Raw genomic sequence first — 24,318 nt, 5'->3', positions numbered from 1 at the left:
CAACACCAACACCAACACCAACACCAACACCAACAGAGAATTAGAAAACAAAACAAAATGAAAACAGCAGACACCACTATGACTACAGAATAGAATAAAACTCAAAAGCAACACTAAATTTAAACAAATATCGATGAACTCAAGTTGATATTTTTGAAGACAGTGGGATGATATAGCAAGAAATTCTAAACTTTCATGCAGAATACATCTACAGTAAAATGCACAAACAGGCATGGAAGAAAAAGAGACTAAATGGAATTGCTTAAGATACACAGTCATCTTGATATAAGGCATTATAGAAATATTTTTATTGACTAATGGTATGATTCATTTCTCCTTAAAGATGTTACTCATTTTTCTTTGAAAAAAGTATATGTATAGTTCTAGATAATTTAGGCCCCAAAGAAAAGCGAGGTACATAATGGGTGGGATATTCTTTTCTATTTTTAGGTAATAGATTAATTTTGCTGTGAATGTTTGATGAGATGTGTAATCTTGTTAAAGCAAGATGATGTTGATTCTTTCTGAATACCTTGTTTCCATCAGGGTTGTGGATTACAGTAGTTTGGGGCTCCTGAGTGAGAACAAAATAGAGAAAGAAACAGTTTGCATTGGTAAGTACATTCTTACTAGTGTGAGGGACAGAGCAAGTGAGCCAATGGACAAAGTTAAATAGTGACAAGAGCCAAAGCAATGTTAACTGCTGTCAGAGGTTGCAGCTGACAAAGATCTCTGATGAAAGATCTCCCTGGTGAGCCCATGAGATAGGACACCTCCCTGCCCAGAAGCAGCATGCAAAAGACCTTATTCCTGATCAGCATACAAACAAGGCTTTGAAGTTTGGAGACCTAAAGAGGCACTCACACTCACTGTTTCACCAAGTCCTAGGCCAAATACAGCTTTCCTTTCTTCCTTAATGAACAGCCTATTAATGTCTGTCCCACAGAAAACTGGCCAAGGACATAGGAGACAGAATTCTTTGAGATGATTTCAGATTCTTTGCAACAGCATTTTTCAGGTTTATTGCTTTAACAACTGATTGTGGTGTCATATTACAACCAATACATGGATAAATACCCTTGGAAAACCTAGAAACATCGGAACACACTTTTAAACAAAGACTATGCTAAAGAATACAGTTCAAAAGTCCATTAATAAATTCTAAGGAGCATTCAAAAGATGCATTGAAAGAGTTCTAGAACCAATCACATTGTCACTATAATTGCAGACATATTGGTGTTAAATCTGTGTTAATTCATGTCTAAAAATTTCTCTTTTATGGATTATATATGCAGGATATTCCACTGTAAAGTCATGTTTTCCCTGAAAAAATTACTACTTTTTCCTATTATTTTCTATGAGAGAATCAGAAAATTATTCCCAAGTGGAAAATAACACTCAAGTAAATAACTGATGTAAAAAAGATTTAGTGTGCATACATCACTGAAATGCCTAGCACTTTCATTACATGACTTCCTGGAAACTGGGAATTACTGGAACCTACTTAGAGTTCTCCCCAATCCTAAGCACTCTCCTACCACAGCAGTTCACACTGCAAACTTAGAGAACACATCTCCTTCCCTTCCTCCTTTCTCAGCTGTTATCAGCATTCTTTTCTAATAGTAGATAAACTTGTGTTCTTGACGTGTCCTTCACCTAAATGTTTTGAAACTGAGCCTTTCGGATACAGGCATTTGGCACAACTGTTAAGCCACTGATTGGGATGCTTGTATCCCAAAATCAGAGTGCCTGAATTAGAGTCTTGGCTTCACTCTGGATTTCAGGTGCTAATTCCTGCTTATGTGCACCCTGGAAGGCAGCAGGTGATGGCTCAAATATTTGGATCCCTGCTACCTACCTGGGGACTAAGATGAAATTCCCGGCTCCCAGCTTTGGACTGGCCCAGCCCTGGCTGTTGCTAGCATTTGGGAGGTGAACCAGTGGATGGGCAATCTCTCTTTGTCTTTTTGCTTTTCAAATAAAACAAACAAAATATTACAATTGAACCTTCCAGTTAGCCTAGATGAAATAATCCCTTCATGTTTTTATTCACTTAAAATAACAGTACAATGACAGTAAAAAATCAGAATAATTTCTTAAAATCATAACTAAAATATGAAATAATTTGAGGAAAATATTATGGAACTCAGAGCACTGCATGCCAGTATTCAAATTGTGAATTTTAACATAGCACCATCTCAAAGTTTTAAACTGATTTAGTTATTAATTATGTAGATCTGCTTGAAACAGGCAAAACTAGTTTCCATTGATAATTCCATGTTCTAATGTTTGCAATTGCATTCTTTTAGTTAAAGTGAAACAGTGAAGATTAAATTTAAAATACAAAAAATAAAAAGGTTTAAATTATGCAGTGCCTCTCTTTATCTCAGAAATTGGCATCTTACAAAGCCTGTTGTCTTTAAATAAGGAAACGGGAACTCTGAATAAGGTCTACTTTTATGTTGTCCAGCAATAATCCCGTTAGCTCTCCTTGATGTCAACATTTGCATCTGACAAGAAGAAACTATGGTTCACAAAATCTAGAGCTTTCATCATCAGAAGAGCTAAGAGCAACCAAAGCGCATTCTACTGGTTTTCTAAGGCAGCATGCAACAATTTCCACTACGGAGACCATAGTTCTCAGTACAATGTTCAACAACGAAAGGAGATAATCTCATGTTAGAAACACACTGCTTGACAACTGCCTTAACAAAAAGTAAAAACAAAACAAAACAAAACAAAAAAACCCACAACTTTTCCAATATCTTAGGAAGCAAAACAAAACAAAACAATACCCAAACCCCAACAGAGTAAAGTAATATATGTTTCTATAGAGTGAGAGCAAATGAGAGAAACAACAGAAAACAGTAAAGAACGTAAGAAGGGTTACAAAGAGTCCAGGTATACCAGCGCCGGGGTAGGAATATTTTCTTTGGGGCTGGTTACCACGTTGGCTTTGTTGTTTATCTGTGGGTATGCAGAAAATAGAAACAGAGATGCCTTAAACCCCTTGGTAGCCAATGTCTCTATATGCAGCATGTCTACATGGAGATATAGACATGAAAATAGAGAGATACCAAAGATGAACGCGAAAGACATCGTAACGAATGACAGGAATGATGATCACTGCTAGTCTCCGATGGGCACACACAGGCTACGACCATGTCTGAGATGGTGGAGTGAGAACACAGACTCCGCTGCTTTGTCTGGGCCACCTCAGCGATCAGACAAAGGGCTGCTTCAACGGAGCTCAAATCAAGTTTCAGAGTATGAAATGAATGTAATCATGTTCATACTCTTCATGCTGGATTCTGTTTCCAAGATTCCAATTGTTCATTGCTATGAATATATTCCTTTTTTTTTTTTTTCCCATTTTCCTCTTGAGCCTTGAAGTCACACATAAACCATCTTTCTCTGGGGAGCCATCATTATTTTGTTTAGTAGGTATCCAATTTAAAAGAGCTTCTGACAAAATCAGGTGTTACAAAGTTTTTTAAGAAGGATAAGTCTGGGTCTCCTTTCAAAATGTATCTTCAGTTAGAAATGGAGAAATCAAACTCTTTACTGTGTATATGTTGAAATGCTAAAAGAAAACACTACTTATTTTTTTAATCAAAGTGTTATTGCTATCACTGAAGAATACAGATGTTATATATCATTGCTTTTCTTTAACATAATTAGGTTTGACCTTAAGAAGACAGTTTTACCACTGTGGAAGCCACACTGTGAAAGCAACTCAGAGGGTATGACCTGTAATGGCCCACAGAGAAGACTCTTTATAGAGAAGTGGCAACTTGAAACTGCAATTGAGTTTGGGTACTAAAGAGCCAAACACTAAAAAGTGATTATCAACATTCTTTTCAATTCATGCATGACAATTTACATTGTGGTTATCAAACAGAAATATAAATTAACATTCATTTTCTTATGCTATATAATCTAGGTATTTTCTTCTCATATTATCTTTTAAAAGAAATACTCCCTTATAGTTTAATCTAAATGTACTTAAGGACTTAAAGAGAAACATTTAGTATAAAATAAATGAATGCCAACTAAGTATTTACAACTGATTACAATTGTTTGGGCTTTCTGAAAAATCTATACTTTATACCTATAGATTGTATCAAAACTAGCATTAAGAAGAAGATAGAAGGTAACAGTGATTAGTTTAGGTATATGATATTCTGCTTTTCTATCCACTCATATTTGTGTATTTGTTAGTTCCTGTTTTATTGAAGTAAGCTATACCATTGTGCTCTGTAACATGCATAAAAAGAGAACACTTTTAAACTTTTACTCAAAAACTTTTAAAATGGTAAGCCATCTAGTTATGTTTTGTAAATAGTATAAAAATTTTTCAAAAGTAAAATACACAAAATTTAACAAAATTTGTGAAAGAGCCAAAAAACATGAGATAATGGATTCTATTCAACAGAAATCAAAATTTAGTGTTTATGTTAGTACAAGATACATGAGAAAATAGGAGGTTGCACACACAAATAATTTCCTGTCGTTGGAAGAGTGCTTGGCAAAATATAGCTGGTTTCCTGCCAGATGATCAGAGGCACTTAGGACTAAAGCATCAAATGCATTTTATTTGCTATATTTAATTTATATCAATGGATGCAAATGAAAGAGAAATGTATCGAAATATTTTCATTTCTGTTTTCAGGTAAGATACTTAATTTTTTTTCTAGGATGTATTTGCCAAGAACTGCTTTGTTTTGGTGAAGATGCTCTCCATGCACACCTATGCACACAATCATATCTGCACAAATGCACACCTGCACCCCCCTGCACAAACACTCCACCACACATTCATCCACAGATACACAGCATACACTATCATCTTAGCCCGTTCTGTCTGGATAAGCCATCTTTAATCATCAGGTATTGGAAACAGGTGTTAAACAATATGCACCTCAACCACCACTTTCAATCATGTATAAAAATGCAATTAAAACTTTTTTGTTAATATATGGATTAGCTTAATGATATTTGTTCTACTATGGAAATGCTGGAGGCATTTGTCATATTAACTAATTGAAAAATAGAATTTCTAAGAACTTCCTTTCAAAGAGTGAAATATCAACATGGGCTCAACCATAGCTGTCTTTTCAATATATGAGAACTCTGCCATTCTTGCCTGTGAATGTAGTTTACTTTATATTATGAAAGCAGAGCATTTTCTTTTTCAAAGAAAATGAATTGAATCATTTAAGTGATGCACAGAATTACTGTTATGCGAGATAGACAAAATATTCCTATTTCTCAGGCGTTGAATTTCTTAAGTTAAGTGTTGTAGTTAATAAATATTTCCTTTAAAAGTCCTTAACTAGGATGACCTTTTTGTAAGGTCACTTTCCTATCACTCATAAACTCTATGGTGAATGGATGAGACTGTGCCTGACTAAGAATTACTCCTGTTTCAACAACCATGCTCATCATGTTATAAATAATCATACTTTTTTACTTATCAATAAATGGACATTATTTATGGCATAGTCTCTTTATTTATTCATGGCATGGTCTCTTTATTTTTAAAGAGGAAATTGGATTTTGTCCTTGTAAAAGATTGAACTCCTTAACAGCATATTGATGGGGTTTAACTTTTACTTATTTAAAAAAAAATCTATTTCAGAGAACATACAATGTGAAAGTGGGGCATCATGTTTTGATATTTGATTAACAATGACCTGTAATGGTCCCATGCTTTTTGCACGCACATTAACTTAGGTATGTAAGACTGCTGTAGTCCTAAGTGTGAATTTTTACAGGAGGAGAAATCTGGCAGATAGAGATCCTCACCATCATCTGAACACTCGAACTGGACTTCCTTTTCTGAATTGACCAGTCAAAGAGAAAGGAAAAGAAAAAAATATGACCGGTTGAATTTAAAGTATCAAAGCATGGAGTACAGAGTAATTTTGTCTTTAAAGAGGAGCTACAAGTTGACAGGAAAAAAAAAGTGCTAGAAATGTTCCTTTCTACATGAGGACAGTAGTGAAAATAAATATTACAACAGGAACTGTGAACTCTCTGTCACTCAATGGTACAGAAAAACCCAAAGAAGACATTTTGGAAAATTTAAAATACTACATTTCCGCCAACATAACATTGGGAAAAAGGCAGGTATCAGCTGTCATCATTGAAATATAAGTTGAATTAATCTAAGTAGAAGGAAGATACAATTACAGGTTGAGGAGAGCAATTGGCAACCGGAAATGCCATCCTAATACGAATCACAAGTGCATGGTCATGGTAGCTGTGGAATTTCTCAAATTGCACAGACAGGTGGTGAAAAAATGACTGAGAATGAACATAAGTGACAAATGATTTTTCCATGTTATATTTTCAATATGAACTGACCATGTGACTTTGGGTCAAATTCAAATGTTAGAACATTGATTAATTCACAAGAATGTTGAGTATTGATGAGGAATGTATGCCTCTGCCATTGGAAGAGAAAAAGAAGTATTAAGGAAATAAAATGTATGGATGGTACTCTGAAAGATAACAGACATCATTATGCAAATATAAGGTTACATTTCAACAAAAGAAAATTTCCTTGAAACAAAATACAGTCAGTAGAAAATAAGTCACATTATTTTGCTAAGAAATCTAAGAAAGTCAAAATACCCTACTGTTATCTTTCTCAGAAGATTTTTCTAATATTCGCTCACAATATTCACCTTAAGAATGTCTCAAAACCTTAGGATAGCAGCATGAGAACAATTAAGACCTTTAAGAAAATAACCCAAGCAGAGAAATTTAGTCATTTGACATTCAATTTTTCAGACCCAATGTAAGTTTTTTTTTTTTTTCAGCTATATACTCCATCAAGCTTGAATACACATAATTATTTGGAAAAGCAGTTGGTTTTCACAGATTTGTCAGGTCACCATGGTAGTCTGGGACTGTAGGAAAGCAGACAGGATTTAGACATTCAGTTTCTACAGGAACTCTACAGAGGGGCATTATTTTTTCATTATTATTTACTATATGATCAAATAGAAAACATACAACTATTCTTAGTATAAATATTTGTCGTCTTTGTGCATTAATTCATATTTCAAACTGTGTCTTTTATTAGGAACTATAAACAAATATAAGCTGTAAAACTTAGGACTTCTATTTGACATTTTAAAATTATCCAGCATGTGAAAGTAAAGATCATCTGAGGAACACCTGTTTAACTTACCTTTACTCCATCTGGTTTCTTCAACAAACTCTTGGCTGCTGCAAAATGAGAATAAAATGAGTTTAGTGAATTATCCATAGAAACCCATAGCCAGGCAGTGAAACAGGTCATTATCTTTGTCTACGACCTTTGCTGAGTTATGGCCAACATATGCCAAGTTACCAAGGTCACACTGATGAGCGCGAGCTTACAGGACATTGAAATACAGTATCACTTTTCTTGATTTTGCCACAACAAATTCTTAGTAGTTCATTGCATATAATTGAACACTTTGCCCGTTTGTGTTATTGGACATTATTTCACTGTTGGTTGCGAAAAGGATACTGGAACTTTAACTGGACTATCCTTTTGTAATCCAGAAAGTTGGTTTCAGTCTTTCAATATCAGCTGACAGATTGTATTACATGTTCATTCACACCACAAGGATTGTGGCCATGTCAGTTCTTCCATTTAAGACCCTCTTTCTAGAGGCTGAAAACTCACTTGTAAAAATTAGCTTTTTTATATTTCTGAAATCAAATCATCTCAGTTTTATAAAATACTAATAATTATATTTAAAATAAAATTGTGTATTATTGACCTAGAGCAAAATTTAAAAATGCTTAGCAGATAATCATTCAAAAAATGGTATTATATATGCTTTTCTACTTCAAAACCAGATTTAAAAGGCTATACAAACAAAAACTTTACAATAAAAATTTAAAAAATCATAAAATTTGAGGCACAATATAAAACAAAATGAAATCCCCAACTAAAATAGAGAAATTGTAAAACATATCATTTTATATAAAACTTCATTTTTCTTGTTGTGGGGAGCTTTTATCATTCCTTCTATTACTGAATTCCTTGAGTATGTTTAAAAGTGAAGTCATCCTGGGGCTGGCACTGTGGTATAGCAGGTTAGGCAGCCTGCAGTGCTGGCAGCCCATATGGGTGCTGGCTCTAGCCCTGGCTGCTCCACTTCTGATCCAGTTTCCTGCTAATACACCTGAGAAAGCAGCAAGGAAGGACCCAAATGCTTGAGCCCCCACATCATGTGGGAGACCCAGAAGAAGCTCCTGGCTCCTGACTTTGGCGTGGCCCAGCTCCAGCTCTTGTGGCCATTTGGGGAATGACTCAGAGGATGGAAGACCTCTTTCTCTGTCTCTCCCTTTCTCTCTGTAACTCTGCCTTTCAAATAAATTTTAAAAAGTCATTCTTTAAAAAAATTCTTATAAAGAGATACACACACAGTAAAGAGATAATGTAATTGTTGATGAAAATTAGTACACCAAGTGTAGAACACTCATGAGAATGCAGGACAAAGTAAATATTTATGCTCCCATTTAATATTAGCTATATATAATTATTTAAGTATCCAAAGTAGAATTTGGCATTTAAAGTGGAAATACCTGGCTACAACAGAACTGCATGAACATGTAATTTCCTGACATTCATTTGATTTGGGATATTATTTTGATATCACTTTGGTATGATTTTAAATTTATTTAAGACACAAAAATGTTAATTTTATATGGCCATTAGTATCAAAGCTATTAATTCATCATTAATTGAGATTGTAAAAAATAGTAGCCTTAACTATAATACTGTTTGCCTGGAGCTAAAAAGCAATATTAAGTAAATATTGTGGCAGTTAATAGATTAGAAAGCAAACTCAGAATAACTGAATTGCAACAGCAAGCAAAGAGAAGACAATGATTCAGGGTAAGCAGGGATTCGGCCTGGAAGATGCAGAAATGTCCCTTTGATTACTATTCACCTTACCTCACAAGAAATACATTCCACATACAGGGAGAAAAGAAAAAATAAAAACAACTTTATAACCATATACTTATGGACAAATTACGTTAAAGAGCACGTTTGGCAATGAAATAGAATGAACAAAGTATTCAAAACCAAAATTCATTATTATGTACAAGATGTTGTAAACTGGGACTTATGCTATTCAGTCGATTTTGAGTTGATGGATAAATTTGCTTTTCATGCTAAGACATTCAAAAATGATAAAAATCCACATATTAGTCATGAGTTTTTAGTATATAGGATGATGAAGAGAGAAATGTGACATAAAAAAAAGCTTTTATACATTAGGACATACATTAATAAAGGCCCAATTTATTCTTAAGAGTGCATTTAACATTTTAACAAAATATGCAATTTTAATTCTGCAGATTTTTTCCAAGTTAATTTGCCATTAATTATATATACTATATAAAGCATCATATCTTTTAGTGATTTGCAAATTACTGGGCCACAGTGAAATAATAACTTATTTGAATACAGCATATATTAGTTAATGTTTAATGAGATGGCATTGAACTCACCCATATAAATGTCAACTATGTTAAGTGTTCATAAAACAGGTAACTTGACAAAGGCAGCAACAAAGTTTTACTACACCAAACAAAGTGGACAAAATACATACAACTGACCAAGACAGTCCCTCAATTTGTAGCATTACTCATTGTACTATTATTTTTTAACAGCCTTTGGGAAGGCTTCTTGCGGTTTCACATTATCTATAAGTAAATGCAAAGAGGGGTGAGGGGATAAAGATGACCATTTAATATAGTTATAAATAATAACTGGAAATTAGTTGAAGGACATCTAACAGTGATAAGATGGCTCATTACCTGATATCACAATAGCATTCAGGCTAAGTATGTAGTAACATAAAGAACTGAAGAAATAGTTGGATAATTTGATGCTACTGATCATTGTTACATATATAGTATGTAAATCAAAGTAGCAGTGTCTTTGACATTAACTTTTAACAACTGTTTCAACTGTAAATGTGCAAACAGTTAAGTTTATCAAGCACAGCTTAACTGCTCCTTTAGTCCCTCCCCATATATGAGTCATTACATTTGCTAAAGTTTTATTTTTGGAAACCTAGTCCTTTAAGGTATCTATCAAAAAAGGAGGCTTCAAAATGCAAATACTTTCTAGAAGTAATATACATTTTATCTTCATTTTAGAGAGTCACTTCTTTAAGAAAGCATTCAGTTTCTTTTAGTCTAATAATTAACAAACTTATTTTTCCCATGGAATCATTTTGAGGTTGTGATATAACTGTGTAGAAGGTTCTATTTAAGTTCTAGAATTAGGTACCTTTGAGAGTAGTAATCATTTGTATAGAATTCCAAGATACTATGGCACTTTTAAAAGAATTTAGGCCTAAGAGAGTTGGGTTTCTGAATAATGGTCTTCTTTTAAAAATCTTGCTTTTTGGGATTCTCTATAAGAATGAGACAAAAAATACTTATTCATAGTTCTATTTTGTGAAATATCTACTAATAAATTCTGGGTTTGAAATGCCAAATTTAAAAATAAGGGAGTACATATTTCCGCAGCTGTGTACTTGAGAGATGGGATTCCAGGCCTGCACCAGCACTTCCCAGTGCCTGGAGTTGCCTGGGGACCTCTTGAGAGGGGAGCAATCATGTGAGGCTCTGTGGCAGACAGCACTGGACAGGTTCCTAATGGCAGCCACAGGTGTGGAAGGAATCCAGGCCATACATTTGCCATTCTTGAACAGTTAGTTTTTTCCAACTATTAGATTGCTTTTAATTCCAAAAGGACTGCAAAACAGGAGAGTAGAGGGCAAGGAGCAGAGTTTTTAGCACATGTACCTGAAAAATTCCTTGTAGCCAGCATGGTTGTCAAGATGGCACCCTGTCAAAGAAATAAGAGCACAAGATCAGTGTTCTCTCTGCAAATCTTTGACCGAACAAAATAAAGTCTTTGATAACAAAGCTTCCCCTGGCTTTATTTTCAGTTAGGGGATTTTTGTTTGTTTGTTTTTGGTACTGGTTTCCTGAGAGTCCAAGGCACATTTCGCTCATGATGCCGGGACTGCCCTAACGTGTGGGCCAGATTCAGATTATCAGATTGAACAGCTGTTTTCCACTGAAGGGAAGAACCAGAGCACATGTTGCCACCAGTAATCTAGCTTTTCATCACAGATTTGATTCTGTGTATGCTCCATTTTCCCAAGATCAAGAGAAAGAATAGTAAGAGATTGAGGCCTATACATTTAAAAGTCTTTATTACAAGTTATTTTACTTATCTTGTATTTTACTGGTCACTCTGTCAAATTTTTCATCTCACAAAAATGTAAAATTCCTTACCTTTAGTTTTCTTCTAGCATTGAATTTCTTCAAGCAGTCTACAGTCTCCTGTCTGTGCATCATGGAAGCCACAGTAGCACGGTGCTGGAAAAAGAGGAGGAAAAGTGACTTAAAATGAATTAAGCATAACAGGAGTCTCAACTTCATCCAGTCTTTGTTACTGCTGCCTGTACCCAAATGATGAGGTTGTATGTATACAACTGCCAAAGTTACCTAAAAACAGAGGACTTTGTCAAGACTAAGATGTAGCATTTATGCATAGAAAGTATAGAAATGAATATCAATATATTATTTCTCAAATTATCTTTATTCCAATTTCTATTGGATTGCCTTTTGCTTACCCAGCACCATTTTCATTGCCTTAACATTTGATGTCTATCTCTAGAAATTTTCTGAAATCTCTATAGATTTCCCTTCAAAAGTCAGATTATTTTTCTTAGTATTTATAAATTACACCTAGACTACTATAGCTACTAAAACTATATTCTTGCCTTCCAAACCTCATACTTGTTTCTAAAGCTGCTTAATGATAAATAGTTGAATTCTTCTCTCATAATTTTCTTCTGGGCTACATTTAATCTTGGTGCTATTTTCTTGTCTCAGTTTCACGAGGATTTTCAATAATTGATTTTGGGGGAAAACTCATTCCTTGTCTTACTGTAGGCAAGATTTATTTGGTCATCTATGCAAATCAGACTTTTACTCCAAATGCCATTTTTCACCACTATAAAATTCATTTCCCTAAATATGCTGATTCAAAAATGTATTAATTCCGAGTTTTATCCTTTTTCTGCAAACCTCTTTTAAACCCACAAAAATATTAAAGAAGGTTTAATTTTCATTTCAGCTCTTGAGGTTTTTGGAGAACTGCTACTTACACTGATCCATGGATGTTTCAGTGCCTCCGAGGCTGTAATGCGTTTGGCAGGGTTGATAGTAAGCATTTTATTGATGAGATCTTTGGCTTCAGGGGTTACTGTGTCCCATTCAGGTGATGGAAACTTCAAAAATATAAATTTATAAACAGTCTCAAAAATAGACTCAGTCCAAGAGAGAAGATCAGATATATGAATCATTTCCTTAAGTGATGAATTTCTTTATAAATTTACAGTTGATATGAATTAAATTATATCTAAAAATCAATAAATTAATCCAAATTTATCTCCCCATGTATAAAAATACATATATAAAGAGTAACTGATAAGGTATCAACATATGTTCTGAATATCTTATTGTATACTGAATATGAAGGGGCTTAAAAGAGTCATGGAAAGTGTAATTAAAAGCTAAGTATTTTGGCACAAAAAATTTTGAAATTCATGCATAGATTTTTCACAATACACATTTTACATGAACCTTCTCATGACCCTTTGTATAGTAAGAACATTTAAAAAATTTTAACAATAAATTCAGAATTATCTATTTCTCTCAAAATAGCTTTACTTTGATCTGAAAATGAAATTTTATTAAATCTTTCCTATAATTATTTGCAGAACTAAATAAAAGCTGAAAGTCTTTTACATGTATCAGTGTCATCATACCATTATGCCAAAGTGAAAAATGAACTTCAAAATGCATGAGGAGTAATAGTAGAAGATAATAAATAGCTTCAGTTCCTGTGAACTGATCAATTGTGAGTGAAATGCTGCTGTGAGAAGAAATCTGAAACTACAAGATCTTCAGCAGGATTTCATTTTCACACTCCAAAGAGGCTAATATAGTTATAAATTTCACTGAAGTACATGAAAGGAACTAAGTCTCATACTTCCATTAGTAATCCATTTTTACATTAATAACTATATAATGAAGTTACTTATTCTAACTTTATTTTTGTTGTTAAGAAAATTATTTAACCTTACTTTCTTCTTTTTTAAAAAATTTTATTTAAGGTATATAAATTTCATGTATTTCATATATACAGATTCAGGAACACAGTGATTCTTTTCACCCTACCCTCCCTCTCACCCTTCTTCCTCCTCCCTCTCCTATTCCCATTCTTATTTTTTAAAAGATCTATTATCAGTTAACTTTATACTCATAAGATTAATCCTATACTAAGTAAAGAGTTCAACAAATTGTATGAAAAAAAAAAACACACACACACACACACACTGTTCCTCAACAGTAGAGACAAGGGCTATTAAAGATCATTGTATCTCAAAGTGTCAATTTCATTTCTATAGATTACCTTTTAGGTATTCTATTAGTTACCACAAATCAGGGAGAACACATAGCATTTGTCTTTTTTAACCTTACTTTCATATACTTAGTGTATTTGATATAGAAATACTATTCTTCATAGATTAAGAGAAATTCCTGTTACATTATTTACTAAATGATCTACTATCAGGTTATTTTCCCAATGCAAAAGTTTTTATAGACAATTTTGAAAAACAAAAGTATTGTAACTATATCATAGAATTAAATTAGTCCACTTTCATTAGTTATAAAATGGACAGCTTGTACTCCACTGTCAAAATGAACCCTTTTATATCTATAATTTTTTTTGCCAGTTTAACAATTGTCATTTTTTAATTCTAGAAGCTTACCTTGGGGATTTGCAAAAACTTGCAAACTATTAGGAATTATTGAAGAAATACTTGCGTTGATACTTAATGTTCTGTATTTTAACCTTATAGGTATTCTGACAGCAATTGTGGGGCTAGTTCAGCCTGAAGAAAATAAATCCTGTCATTTTTCTAATTCTCACAAAGGCACTACAGAGAGGAGTCCAACTGTAGTCTATAAAATGGTAAAGGTGTGAACTGTGGCTGTGTAAGTAAAAATTTGGTTCAAGTATTAATCTGGCTAGGATGGAATGCTCAAAATTCAAAGAATATGCATTTACACTCTTGGCCACTGACATACATATCCTTCTAAATAGAACACTTTAACAAAACTCCATTGATGAGAGCAGGAAAGCTGATATGATACACCCTTCTTATATTTACTCCTCTCACTTACACATTGAACTTTTAACTTGTGCACAGAAAGTAGATTCAATACTGCTCCTCTGTTGCCCTATTTAATAATACATGGTAACCATCTTCAGATGCTACCCTTGGATTTCCAGAGGGCTATCTAAGGTGAAACTAGAGGAAGTGACAAATAATTGATTGACATATTTATTAATGGAGAGCAATTTATATCAATGAACATAAAAGTAATCTATAAAAAAGGTAGACAATCCTTCCTCTTCTGATTTTGAACTCAATCCATGAATGTTTCTACATATGTATGTATCTCTGCTTTCAAATATTTTAATTATAACTTAAATGTTTTAGAATTGTGACTTTCATGTACTTTTCAATTATGAAACAGAGTCTTCAACTGAAGGCTTGCACAGAAGCCAATTATGTAAACAAGACAAAAATATCAAATCTAATTTGATGTATGTAGTAAGCAGAATGCTGTTCTACTTGATACAAGGACAACATGCAAAGTACTGATGGTATCCAACTTAAAATTATGTGACACACAATTGGGAATATAATTCTACCATGGCAATAATAATTTCTAAAGCAGAAATTTTAGAATTTTTATATTTTAAGAAATGTGCTGAGATCTGGAAGTTGTGATGGGCACAGTCCTTCCTCAAGCTCAAACTGCATTCCTTTCAATCTTAGGAAACAGTGACCTAAAAGGAAATACAAAATAAAAACATATACCGCATTTTTTTTTTTTTTGACAGGCAGAGTGGACAGTGAGAGACAGAGACAGAGAGAAAGGTCTTCCTTTTGCCGTTGGTTCACCCTCCAATGGCCGCCGCGGTAGCGCGCTGCGGCCGGCGCACCGCGCTGATCCGATGGCAGGAGCCAGGTGCTTCTCCTGGTCTCCCATGAGGTGCAGGGCCCAAGCACTTGGGCCATCCTCCACTGCACTCCCTGGCCACAGCAGAGAGCCGGCCTGGAAGAGGGGCAACCGGGACAGGATCGGTGCCCCGACCGGGACTAGAACCCGGTGTGCCGGCGCCGCGAGGCGGAAGATTAGCCTGTTGAGCCACGGCGCCGGCCAATATACCGCATTTTTTGATCTTTATCTTCCTTCTCTTAAGTGACTTGGAAATAAGAGAAGTTACTCAAAATTACGATTAAAAGAACAATGAGCAGATCTGGCCAATCTGGCCAATGAATAAGAAACAAACCCTCATCTAAACTTATATGAATACTTATTACATACATCATAAGCTCCAGCCTTGATTTGCTGATAGAGTCTGTGCTGGTCTTCATCCCAGAAGGGTGGATATCCTACCAGTAGAATGTAGAGAATGACACCTGCAGGAAATGAGCATGTTAGCAAAAGGCAAGTCACACAGAAGCAATAAATTCGATGTGGCTGATCCACTGTGATTTTCAGCCACACTCTGAAAGAGAGAAAATGGCACTGCTGGAAAACCTGAGATGTGCTGTGATCTCCTATGGTGCACTCCCTGGAGGGTGAATGCTTCTCCTATGGTCAACCCCCATGGCAATGTTCAATCCCAATACCGGCATCAAAGACTCTTAAAAAGTCAGGGCAGGGCAACATCTAAAGATGAAACCTATCTGATTTCGGGGTGGTAACTTTTCCTGTGTATGGTCTCCTTATCTAGAAATGGGCTGTGATTTTAGTCACTGTGTAGGTTGAAAGTTCAAAAATTAACATGGTATTTTTAAAAAAGTATTTATTTAATTGAGAAGGCTGGGAACTCAATCTGGTCTACCACATGGGTGGCAGGGACCCAAATATTTGAGCCATCATTTGTTGCCTCCAAAGGCAAGAGGCTGGAACTAGAAGCGAAATAGCTGGGACTTGAATCAGGTTGCCTGATATGGGATGCAGACACCTCAAGCAACACTTGTATTACTGTATTTATTTCCTGATAGTCATTTGTCAGTAATTAGGACATTTTGTTGAGAGATGGTGTCTTGCTTATAAATTCATGCTCTATTTAGTTAGTGTCTAAATAGTGTGGATAACACATGAGACAAAATTTTTTTCTGTTCAGTGATTTTCAGCCTTCAAAAATAGAAATTTTCAATTAAACAGCTAAACCATCAGCACCACAGAAAAACATATATTGTAGGGAGAGGAAAAAGGAGAAATCATACATATGACTTAAAGAAGCACATAGCTATAATACAATTTGGTATCTTTTCTATAATCATGTAATGCCTCACAAGTTAATCTAATCAATATGCAGTTTAACATTTTAAATTATTTATTTTAAATTTATTTGAAAGAGTTAGGAGAGGCTGGCGCTGTGGCTTAACAGGCTAATCCTCCGCCTTGCAGTGTCAGGTTCTAGTCCTGGTTGGGGCGCCGGATTCTATCCCGGTTGCCCCTCTTCCAGGCCAGCTCTCTGCTATGGCCCGGGAAGGCAGTGGAGGATGGCCCAAGTGCTTGGGCCCTGCACCCGCATGGGAGACCAGGAGAAGTACCTGGCTCCTGGCTTCAGATCAGCGCGATGCGCCAGCCACAGCGGCCATTGGAGGGTGAACCAACAGTAAAAAGGAAGACCTTTCTCTCTGTCTCTCTCTCTCTCACTATCCACTCTGCCTGTCAAAAAAAAAAAAAAAAAAAAAGAGAGATAGAGAGAGGAAGAGGGAGAGATAGAGACAGATGGGGAGAGGAAGAAGGAGAGGGAGAAGGAGAGATAGAGACAGATGGGGAGAGGGAGAGGGAGAGGGGGAGGGGGAAGGGGAGGGGGGAGAGGGAGGGGGAGGGGGAGAGGGAGGGAGAGAGGGAGGGGGAGGGGGAGAGGGAGGGGAAGAGGGAGGAGGAGGGGGAAGAGGAGGAGGAGGGGAGGGGGAGGGAGGTCTTCTATTTGCTGGCTCACTCTTCAAATGGCTGCAAAGGTCAGAGTTGAGCTGATTTGAAGCCAGGAGCAGGAGTTTCCTGTGGGTCTCCCACATGGGTGCAGGAGCCCAAGGACTTGGGCCATCCTCTGCTGCTTTCCTAGGTGCATAAGCAGTGAGCTGGATCAGAAGTAGAGCAGCCATGACATGAACTGGCACCCATATGTGATGCCAGCTCCTCAGGTGGGACCTTTAACCCACTGCACCACAGCACCAGCACCTAATTTAATTTTTAAAATAAAAAAAAAGTGTTCATAAATGTTTAACTTTCCTTGAAATCATATAGGCAATCTATGTTTCTCGGGGCTATTTTGACAATAAGCACCTTTAGATCATCAAATGTCCCTCTCACTACTTTTCAAATATTTTATTGCCCTGTTTGAGGTCTTTAGGTTCTTTTCTATCTCATTATTCTGGAGGGAACTCTGGCATTCCTCTGACCTCTCCTGCTTGCTATTCTCTTGCTGTTTCCTTAAGTCTGAGGAACCTGAGGGAGAAAGTAAGGCAGGGTCACTGCCTATATGCCAAGAGACTCCTTTTTCCCCCTTTTATGAGGTGATCTCTTGGTTTCTGTATCTCTTCTTCATTGAGGAAATTTATTCTTGCTCCTGTCCATTAGTCTGGGACATTTACAAATAGACATTATTACAACTAAAATGGCTTTACAGCAACGGTTTAATAGCCTTAGACTTTCATAGCCTGTTGCAGGAAGATATAGTTCAGAGCATATTTTATTTATTTAGTTTTAAAATTTTTATTCATTTATTTATGAGGGAAAGAGAGATAAAGGAACTCCCATATCCTCTGGTTCATTTACCAAATGCCTGCTCTAGCTATAGCTTGGTAGGCTGGAAGGCAGGAATTGGGAACTCAGTACAGAATTCCCACGTGCATGGCAGGAAGTCAACTGCTTGAACCATCATAGCTGCCTCCCAGGATCTGTATTAGCATTAAGCAGGAGTCAGGAGCCAGAACCAGGGATCAAACCCAAGTACTCTGTTATGGGATGTGGGTATCTTACCACTAGGTCAATGACCAATCCTTCAAAAATTCACATTATTTTTAGATTCATGTGAATAACTACCAGAGTAAAACTTTAAATAACATTTTTAAATTAAAAAAATCTCACAATTTAAATCAAGACTGAAAGTTATTTCATCACAATGGAGTTAAAGAAAATACCATGATGAAAATCATAATACACAAAGGATCTTCAAAACATTTCATTGAAAGTGTGCATTATAAAAAAACTATGCATGGGTTTCCAAAATTTTTGCACCAAAATATTCTTATCTTTTAATTCTATTTTTCCACAGTTTGTGAAGTAATCTCATGCTTGTATCTCACATTCACTGCAAAAATTAATTTTTCCAACTTTAGCTTCATCACAGATAGTACATGTTCTTTTAATTTATTTTTATATAATTTTCATTATCTGGTGTAAAAATGCATTTAATGATAATGAAGATGATTACGACGAATATTTGTGTTTGCACTCCATGACACAGGTAGAAATGAAGAAATACTTAAGTAGTTTTAGCCTAGCTATGGCTAAAGAGATGAAGAAAAAACTCACTTTGTAATGACAATAGTCTCCACTGAATCTAGGCATTTTCCTAATCAATACCTGGAATTAGGCTGCTACAACATTATCAGGTTGACTCACAATTGACATAGCATTCTGAATGTTGACCCCAGAAATGGTGCTTCTCTGGGAAGGGTAAGCTCATGGAGGATGCATTCCCTGAGAATAGCAGCCAATACTTACCTAGATGCCTACAATTTAATTATCTGATTGAGGAATTTCGACCAAAATACACTGTTGAAGTGAAATGGACATTATGAGGAACAGTGACTTGGTCAGCTCTTGTGCTGACTGCTGATGTACAATGTAATACTTCATCCATTTTAGTATTTTTTTCTCTGTTTTGTTCTAGTACTATTGGCTGAACTCTGTAATTAACACACAATCATTCTTAGGTGTTTTAAAGCTTAACTGAAAAGTTATCCCTGTTAAATATAAGAGTGGGAATAAGAGACGGAGGAGATGTACAATTTGGGACATGCTCAATTGGTCTTGACCCAAATGGTGGAGTTAGAAATGTGCCAGGGGATTCCAATACAATCCCATCAGGGTGGCATGTACCAATGCCATCTCACTAGTCCAAGTGATCAATTTTAGTTCACAAATGATCACACTGATAGGTCTAAGAGTCAAAGGGATCACACAAACAAGACTAGTTTCTGCTAACATTAACTGATAGAATCAAAAAGGGAGAGAAGGATCCAACATGGGAAGCGGGATACACAGCAGACTCATAGAATGGCAGATGTCCTAAACAGCACTCTGGCCTCAGAATCAGCCCTTAAGGCCTTCAGATATGGCTGAAGAGCCCATGAGAGCATGGTAGGCATGGAAAGCCAAGACACTGCGGCAAAAAAAAAAAAAAGAAAAGAAGAAGAAGAAGAAGAAGAAGAAGACGACGACGACCTAAATGAAAGATCTCTGTGAGTGAGATCCCAGTGGAAAGAACCGGGCCATCAAAGAAGGAGGTACTTTTCTCTGAAGGGAGGAGAGAACTTCCACTTTGACTATGACCCTGTCGGAATAAGATCGGAGTCGGCAAACTCAAAAGGCCTCCATAGCCTTGGAAATTCATGACTAGAGACTAGGGAGATTACTGACGCCATAAACAAGAGTGTCAAATTGTTAAGTCAACAACAGGAGTCACTGTGTACTTACTTCTCATGTGGGATCTGTCCTTAAATTAGGGTCCAATGTGAAGTAATGCTATAACTAGTACTGAAACAGTATTCTACACTTTGTGTTTCTGTGTGGGTCCAAACTGATGAAATCTTTACTTAATATATACTAAATCAATCTTCTGTATATAAAGATAATTGAAAATGGATCTTGATGTGAATGGAATGGGAGAGGGAGCGGGAGATGGGAGGGGTGTGAGGGGGAGGGAAATTGTGGTGGGGGGAAGCCATTGTAATCCACAAACTGTACGTTGGAAATTTATTTTTACTAAATAAAAAATTAAAAAAAAAAGAAATCAATGCACACAAGGAATCTTTAAGAAGTTCATGGACAACATATCATTATGAAAAAACAATGCATGGATTTCAATTTTTGCACCAAAATAAACTTACCTTTTAATTTCTTAAAAAAAAGAATATAATAGCATAAGTAGAGGCACTGTTTAGTAGATTGATGTGAGATTTTCAATGCCTACATAAACATTGTTTTGTAAGCTTACTTTTACTTGCTCATTAGCTTAGTGTCTAAGATTTTTTTTAAACTTTTATTTACTGAATATAAATTTCCAAAGTACAGCTTATGGATTACAATGGCTCCCCCCCCCCCCCCAACTTCCCTCCCACCCGCAACCCTCCCCTTTCCCACTCCCTCTCCCCTTCCATTCACATCAAGATTCATTTTCAGTTCTCTTTATATACAGAAGATCAGTTTAGTATATATTAAGTAAAGATTTCAACAGTTTGCCCCCATATAGCTACACAAAGTGAAAAAATACTGCTGGAATACTAGTTATAGCATTAAATAATAGTGCACAGCACATTAAGTGTCTAAGATTTTTTAGAAAAAGATTTATTCATTTTTTTATTTGGAAGGCAGAGTTAGAGAAGGAGATACACACACAGAGACAGAGATATTTGATCTACTGGCTTACTCTCTAAAAGGGATGTTGGCATTGCAAGCAGTGGTTTAGCCTGCTGTGCCACAATGATGCTTGTGTGAGATACTTCATTGACTACTTGGTTACTATGAGGTACAGCTTAAACAGGAAAAGCAGGGCAGTTATTTTATTTCTTTTCCCCAGAAATCAGTTTTCAAAATGATATATTGGGTCTGCTGCATTCCTCAAAAGTTGGGACTCCTACTGAATTTGACTTATTATTAAAAATGCCTGGATTTAAATTTATCTGATATCTGATGTGTTTCAATTCATAACTGTTACTTTTCTTTTCTTGTTGATTTTCTAATCATCTCCTCTTTAGCCAGTACAAGCCTCCTTATGCTGACTCCTTATTCTGTTAATACAAACCCAATGACTTCTAATTGTTTCTTTGATTTCTGGGTTGAGAAGAAGCTCTTAGATCATCTTGCATTTTTTCCTGGAAAAAATTTTAGTTGGAATCAGCCACCACTACAAGAAGTTCTGGTTCATTTTGTGGTAAAAAGCATGTAGAAATCAAGATGCGGCACTTAGAAATAATAGGTTTTTCCTACAAATACACAGAGAAATGAGGAGAGAGGGTAAGTGGGGGAAAAAGGGAGGTGGGGGAGAGAGGTTGCAGAATCTACAAATGAACAGCCCTAATAAGGGACCAAACTAACAACGAAATTACGATGAGAGGACAAACAAAAAAATGGTCATATATTTGATGATACTAAGGAATTATTACATTTTTAAGATTTGTATTATTTTCATGATTTAAAATGTCCTTTGGTTTAAAGCTATATTATATATAATATTTCTAGATGTTCTGATATGGTATATGGATTTGAATAAAATAATGGGGATGGGGGGATGAGTGGAGGTAATGGAGGAAGTAAGATTATCTATTAGTTTATTATAATACTCTATTTTTGTATGTTTCAAATTTTCTATAACAAAAAGTTAAAAACCTGTTGCTGACATAGGCAGTACCATTCAACAATTAGAAATGCATACTAACACTGGTCTTCATTATCTTATGCATATATTAGTGCTTAAGAGATGCTAAAGATGTCTGATAGAAAGTTCTGAGAAGTGCTGATTACTGAGTAGGTATAAGGACTACATTTTTTAGAACATTCAAAACTAATTATAATGAAAGTTAATGTTAGAAACATGATTATACCTATACTTATATTAATGACTAAATATTCTAAAGGCTATTATGAAAGAACACGTGAAGAAAGAAATGTTGAAAAATTCTGAGAAGTTAGTGAGAAGTTAACAGGACAATCTAAACAAGACATCCACTTAATACAGTAGATAAGGAGTACACACTAAGTTTACACATAAAATGTATATGGAGTTGGAAAGTCACAATTAGCTAAATGAGTAATATAGCTATTTTAGAATATCTTGAGCGAAAAAAAAAATCACCATCCAATTCAAACAGAGAAAATGCTCAAGTAACATTCTGTGACCTAAAAGAGTCAATTATGGTGGAACAAAGCTAGAAGATCAAGATCAGCAAAATAGGAAGTCATTTATTCAAAGGGGGGAACTACAGGAACCATGTAACAGGAGTGGCAAACTTGATAGACTTTCTGTCCCCAGGCAGAGATGAATGCTTGTGCTTGTACTGTGGATGAGGTGGGGTGGTACTAGGGGGATGGCTGTTGGTACATCTGTCCAAATAGAGCTATTCTGTAGGAACAAAAGTTTTATGTTTTCTGTTCCTTTGATGATTTCAGGGATGCCAAAAACTGATAGTTTTTTATGGAAATCTTCTGATAATAAATTGTAAAGATAAATAATAAATGCTAATACATCTCAAAATAAAAGTTCTGAAAATCTGGCCAAGGCACCTGTGGACCACCAGCAATGGACTGATTGTGTTGCCCCCAAATTCCTATGTTTAAACGGTAATCTCTCGTGATAGTATTTGCAAGTGAGGTCTTTGAGAGATCATTAGTTCCTCTTGAATGGGATTAATGCCCTTATCTGATGAGGTCAGGGAGGCAGCTGGCTCTCTCACCCCATATGAGCATGCAACAAGAAGTTGGCAGTAGGGCCGGCACCATGGCTCACTTGGTTAATCCTCTGCCTGCGGCGATGGCATCCCATATGGGTGCTGGGTTCTACTCCCAGTTGCTCCTCTTCTAGTCCAGCTCTCTGCTGTGGCCCGGGAGGACAGTGGAGGATGGCCCATGTGCTTGGGCTCCTGAACCCGCATCGGAGACCAGGAAGAAGCACCTGGTTCCTGGCTTCGGATTGGCGCAGCATCAGCCATGGTGGTCATTTGGGGAGTGAACCAACAGAAGGAAGACCCTTCTCTCTGTCTCTCTCTCTCACTGTCTATAACCCTACTTGTCAAATAAATAAAAAAAAGAAGTTGGCAGTGAGAAGGCTCTCTCTGGAACCTGACCAACCATGCTGATACCCTGATCTCAGGCATCCAGCACCCAACTGTCAGAAATAAATTTCTATGTTTATAAAGTATCCACTCTATGGTACTATAATACTATAATATAATGGTATAATATAATGGTAGCCTGAACTGACTTACGACCCCACCTATTGGTAACCTCTGTTTTACTATGGAAGACTATTAAAAACTATTGCCCTAAAGATAAAGGAAACTGCAACTAGCTAGGGGAGTGCTGGTCAAGGGTGGAGTGTATCTGAATCATTTGGCAAGCTTGTTAAATATAAATTCTGAGCCTCATCTCAGAGAATATTTTTTTTAAATGTGGTAAAAACCATATAACATTAAATTTAACCATACAACATTAAATTATGATAAAATAGATGTACAGTTTCTAAGTGTATACTCCAGTAACATCACATACATTCACATTGTTGGGAAACAGATTTCCAGAACCTTTACAACTTGCAAGACTGAAAGACTAGACTCAGTAAACACTAATCTTGTCTCTCTCTCCTTCCTGTAGTCCTTGGTAATCATCTTCCTACTTTCTGTTTCTATGACTTTGACTACTTTTGATACTTCATGAGTGGAATCCTAAGTATTTTTCCCTTTGTGACTTCTTTTGTTTAGCATGATGTTTATGCTGTAGCATGTAATAAAATTTGCTTCCTTTTTAAGCCCCCAAAATACTCCATTGTATGTATATAGCATATTTTTTTTTAATCCATTCATCTGTTCATGGATAATTGGTCTGCTTACACATCTTGGCTATTGTGAATGATGCTACTAAAGGACATAGGTGTCCAAATAAGTATTTCTTCAAGACCCCGCAGAATCCTATTCAATAGTTCTGAGGTAGATCCCAGAAAGCTACATTTTTGATAAGCCCTTCAGGTTACTTTGAAGCATGTAGTTGGTGGTTTACAGTTTTAAGAATGGTAAATTAGAGAAATCATAATACTAACTTTAGAGAACTTATAGAATTTTTTCAGTTCATAGTAAGAGGATTTTAGTAAAGACTATCAGGTTAAGGCCCATG

The 24,318-nt window shown here is 35.8% G+C and overlaps 1 protein-coding gene across 3 annotated transcripts in view; it reads right to left on the bottom strand.

Annotated features, from left to right (window-relative positions):
• CAMK2D (calcium/calmodulin dependent protein kinase II delta) overlaps positions 1 to 24,318 on the bottom strand; it is a 343,804-nt gene that overhangs the window by 44,496 nt on the left and 274,990 nt on the right. For 2 of the 3 annotated variants that reach the window (XM_062199705.1, XM_062199707.1), the window contains exons 9-13: positions 15,511 to 15,605; positions 12,210 to 12,332; positions 11,332 to 11,415; positions 10,834 to 10,876; positions 7,202 to 7,239 (exon numbers count right to left, since the gene is read on the bottom strand). In XM_062199705.1, the coding sequence (XP_062055689.1) occupies positions 7,202 to 7,239; positions 10,834 to 10,876; positions 11,332 to 11,415; positions 12,210 to 12,332; positions 15,511 to 15,605 (383 nt within the window). The remainder of the gene's footprint in view (positions 1 to 7,201; positions 7,240 to 10,833; positions 10,877 to 11,331; positions 11,416 to 12,209; positions 12,333 to 15,510; positions 15,606 to 24,318) is intronic. The other variant, XM_062199706.1, reaches the window with a different exon arrangement.

The sequence above is a fragment of the Lepus europaeus genome, chromosome 8 (genome assembly GCF_033115175.1).
Source record: "Lepus europaeus isolate LE1 chromosome 8, mLepTim1.pri, whole genome shotgun sequence".
NCBI lineage: Eukaryota > Metazoa > Chordata > Mammalia > Lagomorpha > Leporidae > Lepus > Lepus europaeus.
This window is presented reverse-complemented; position numbering and strand designations above follow the sequence as displayed.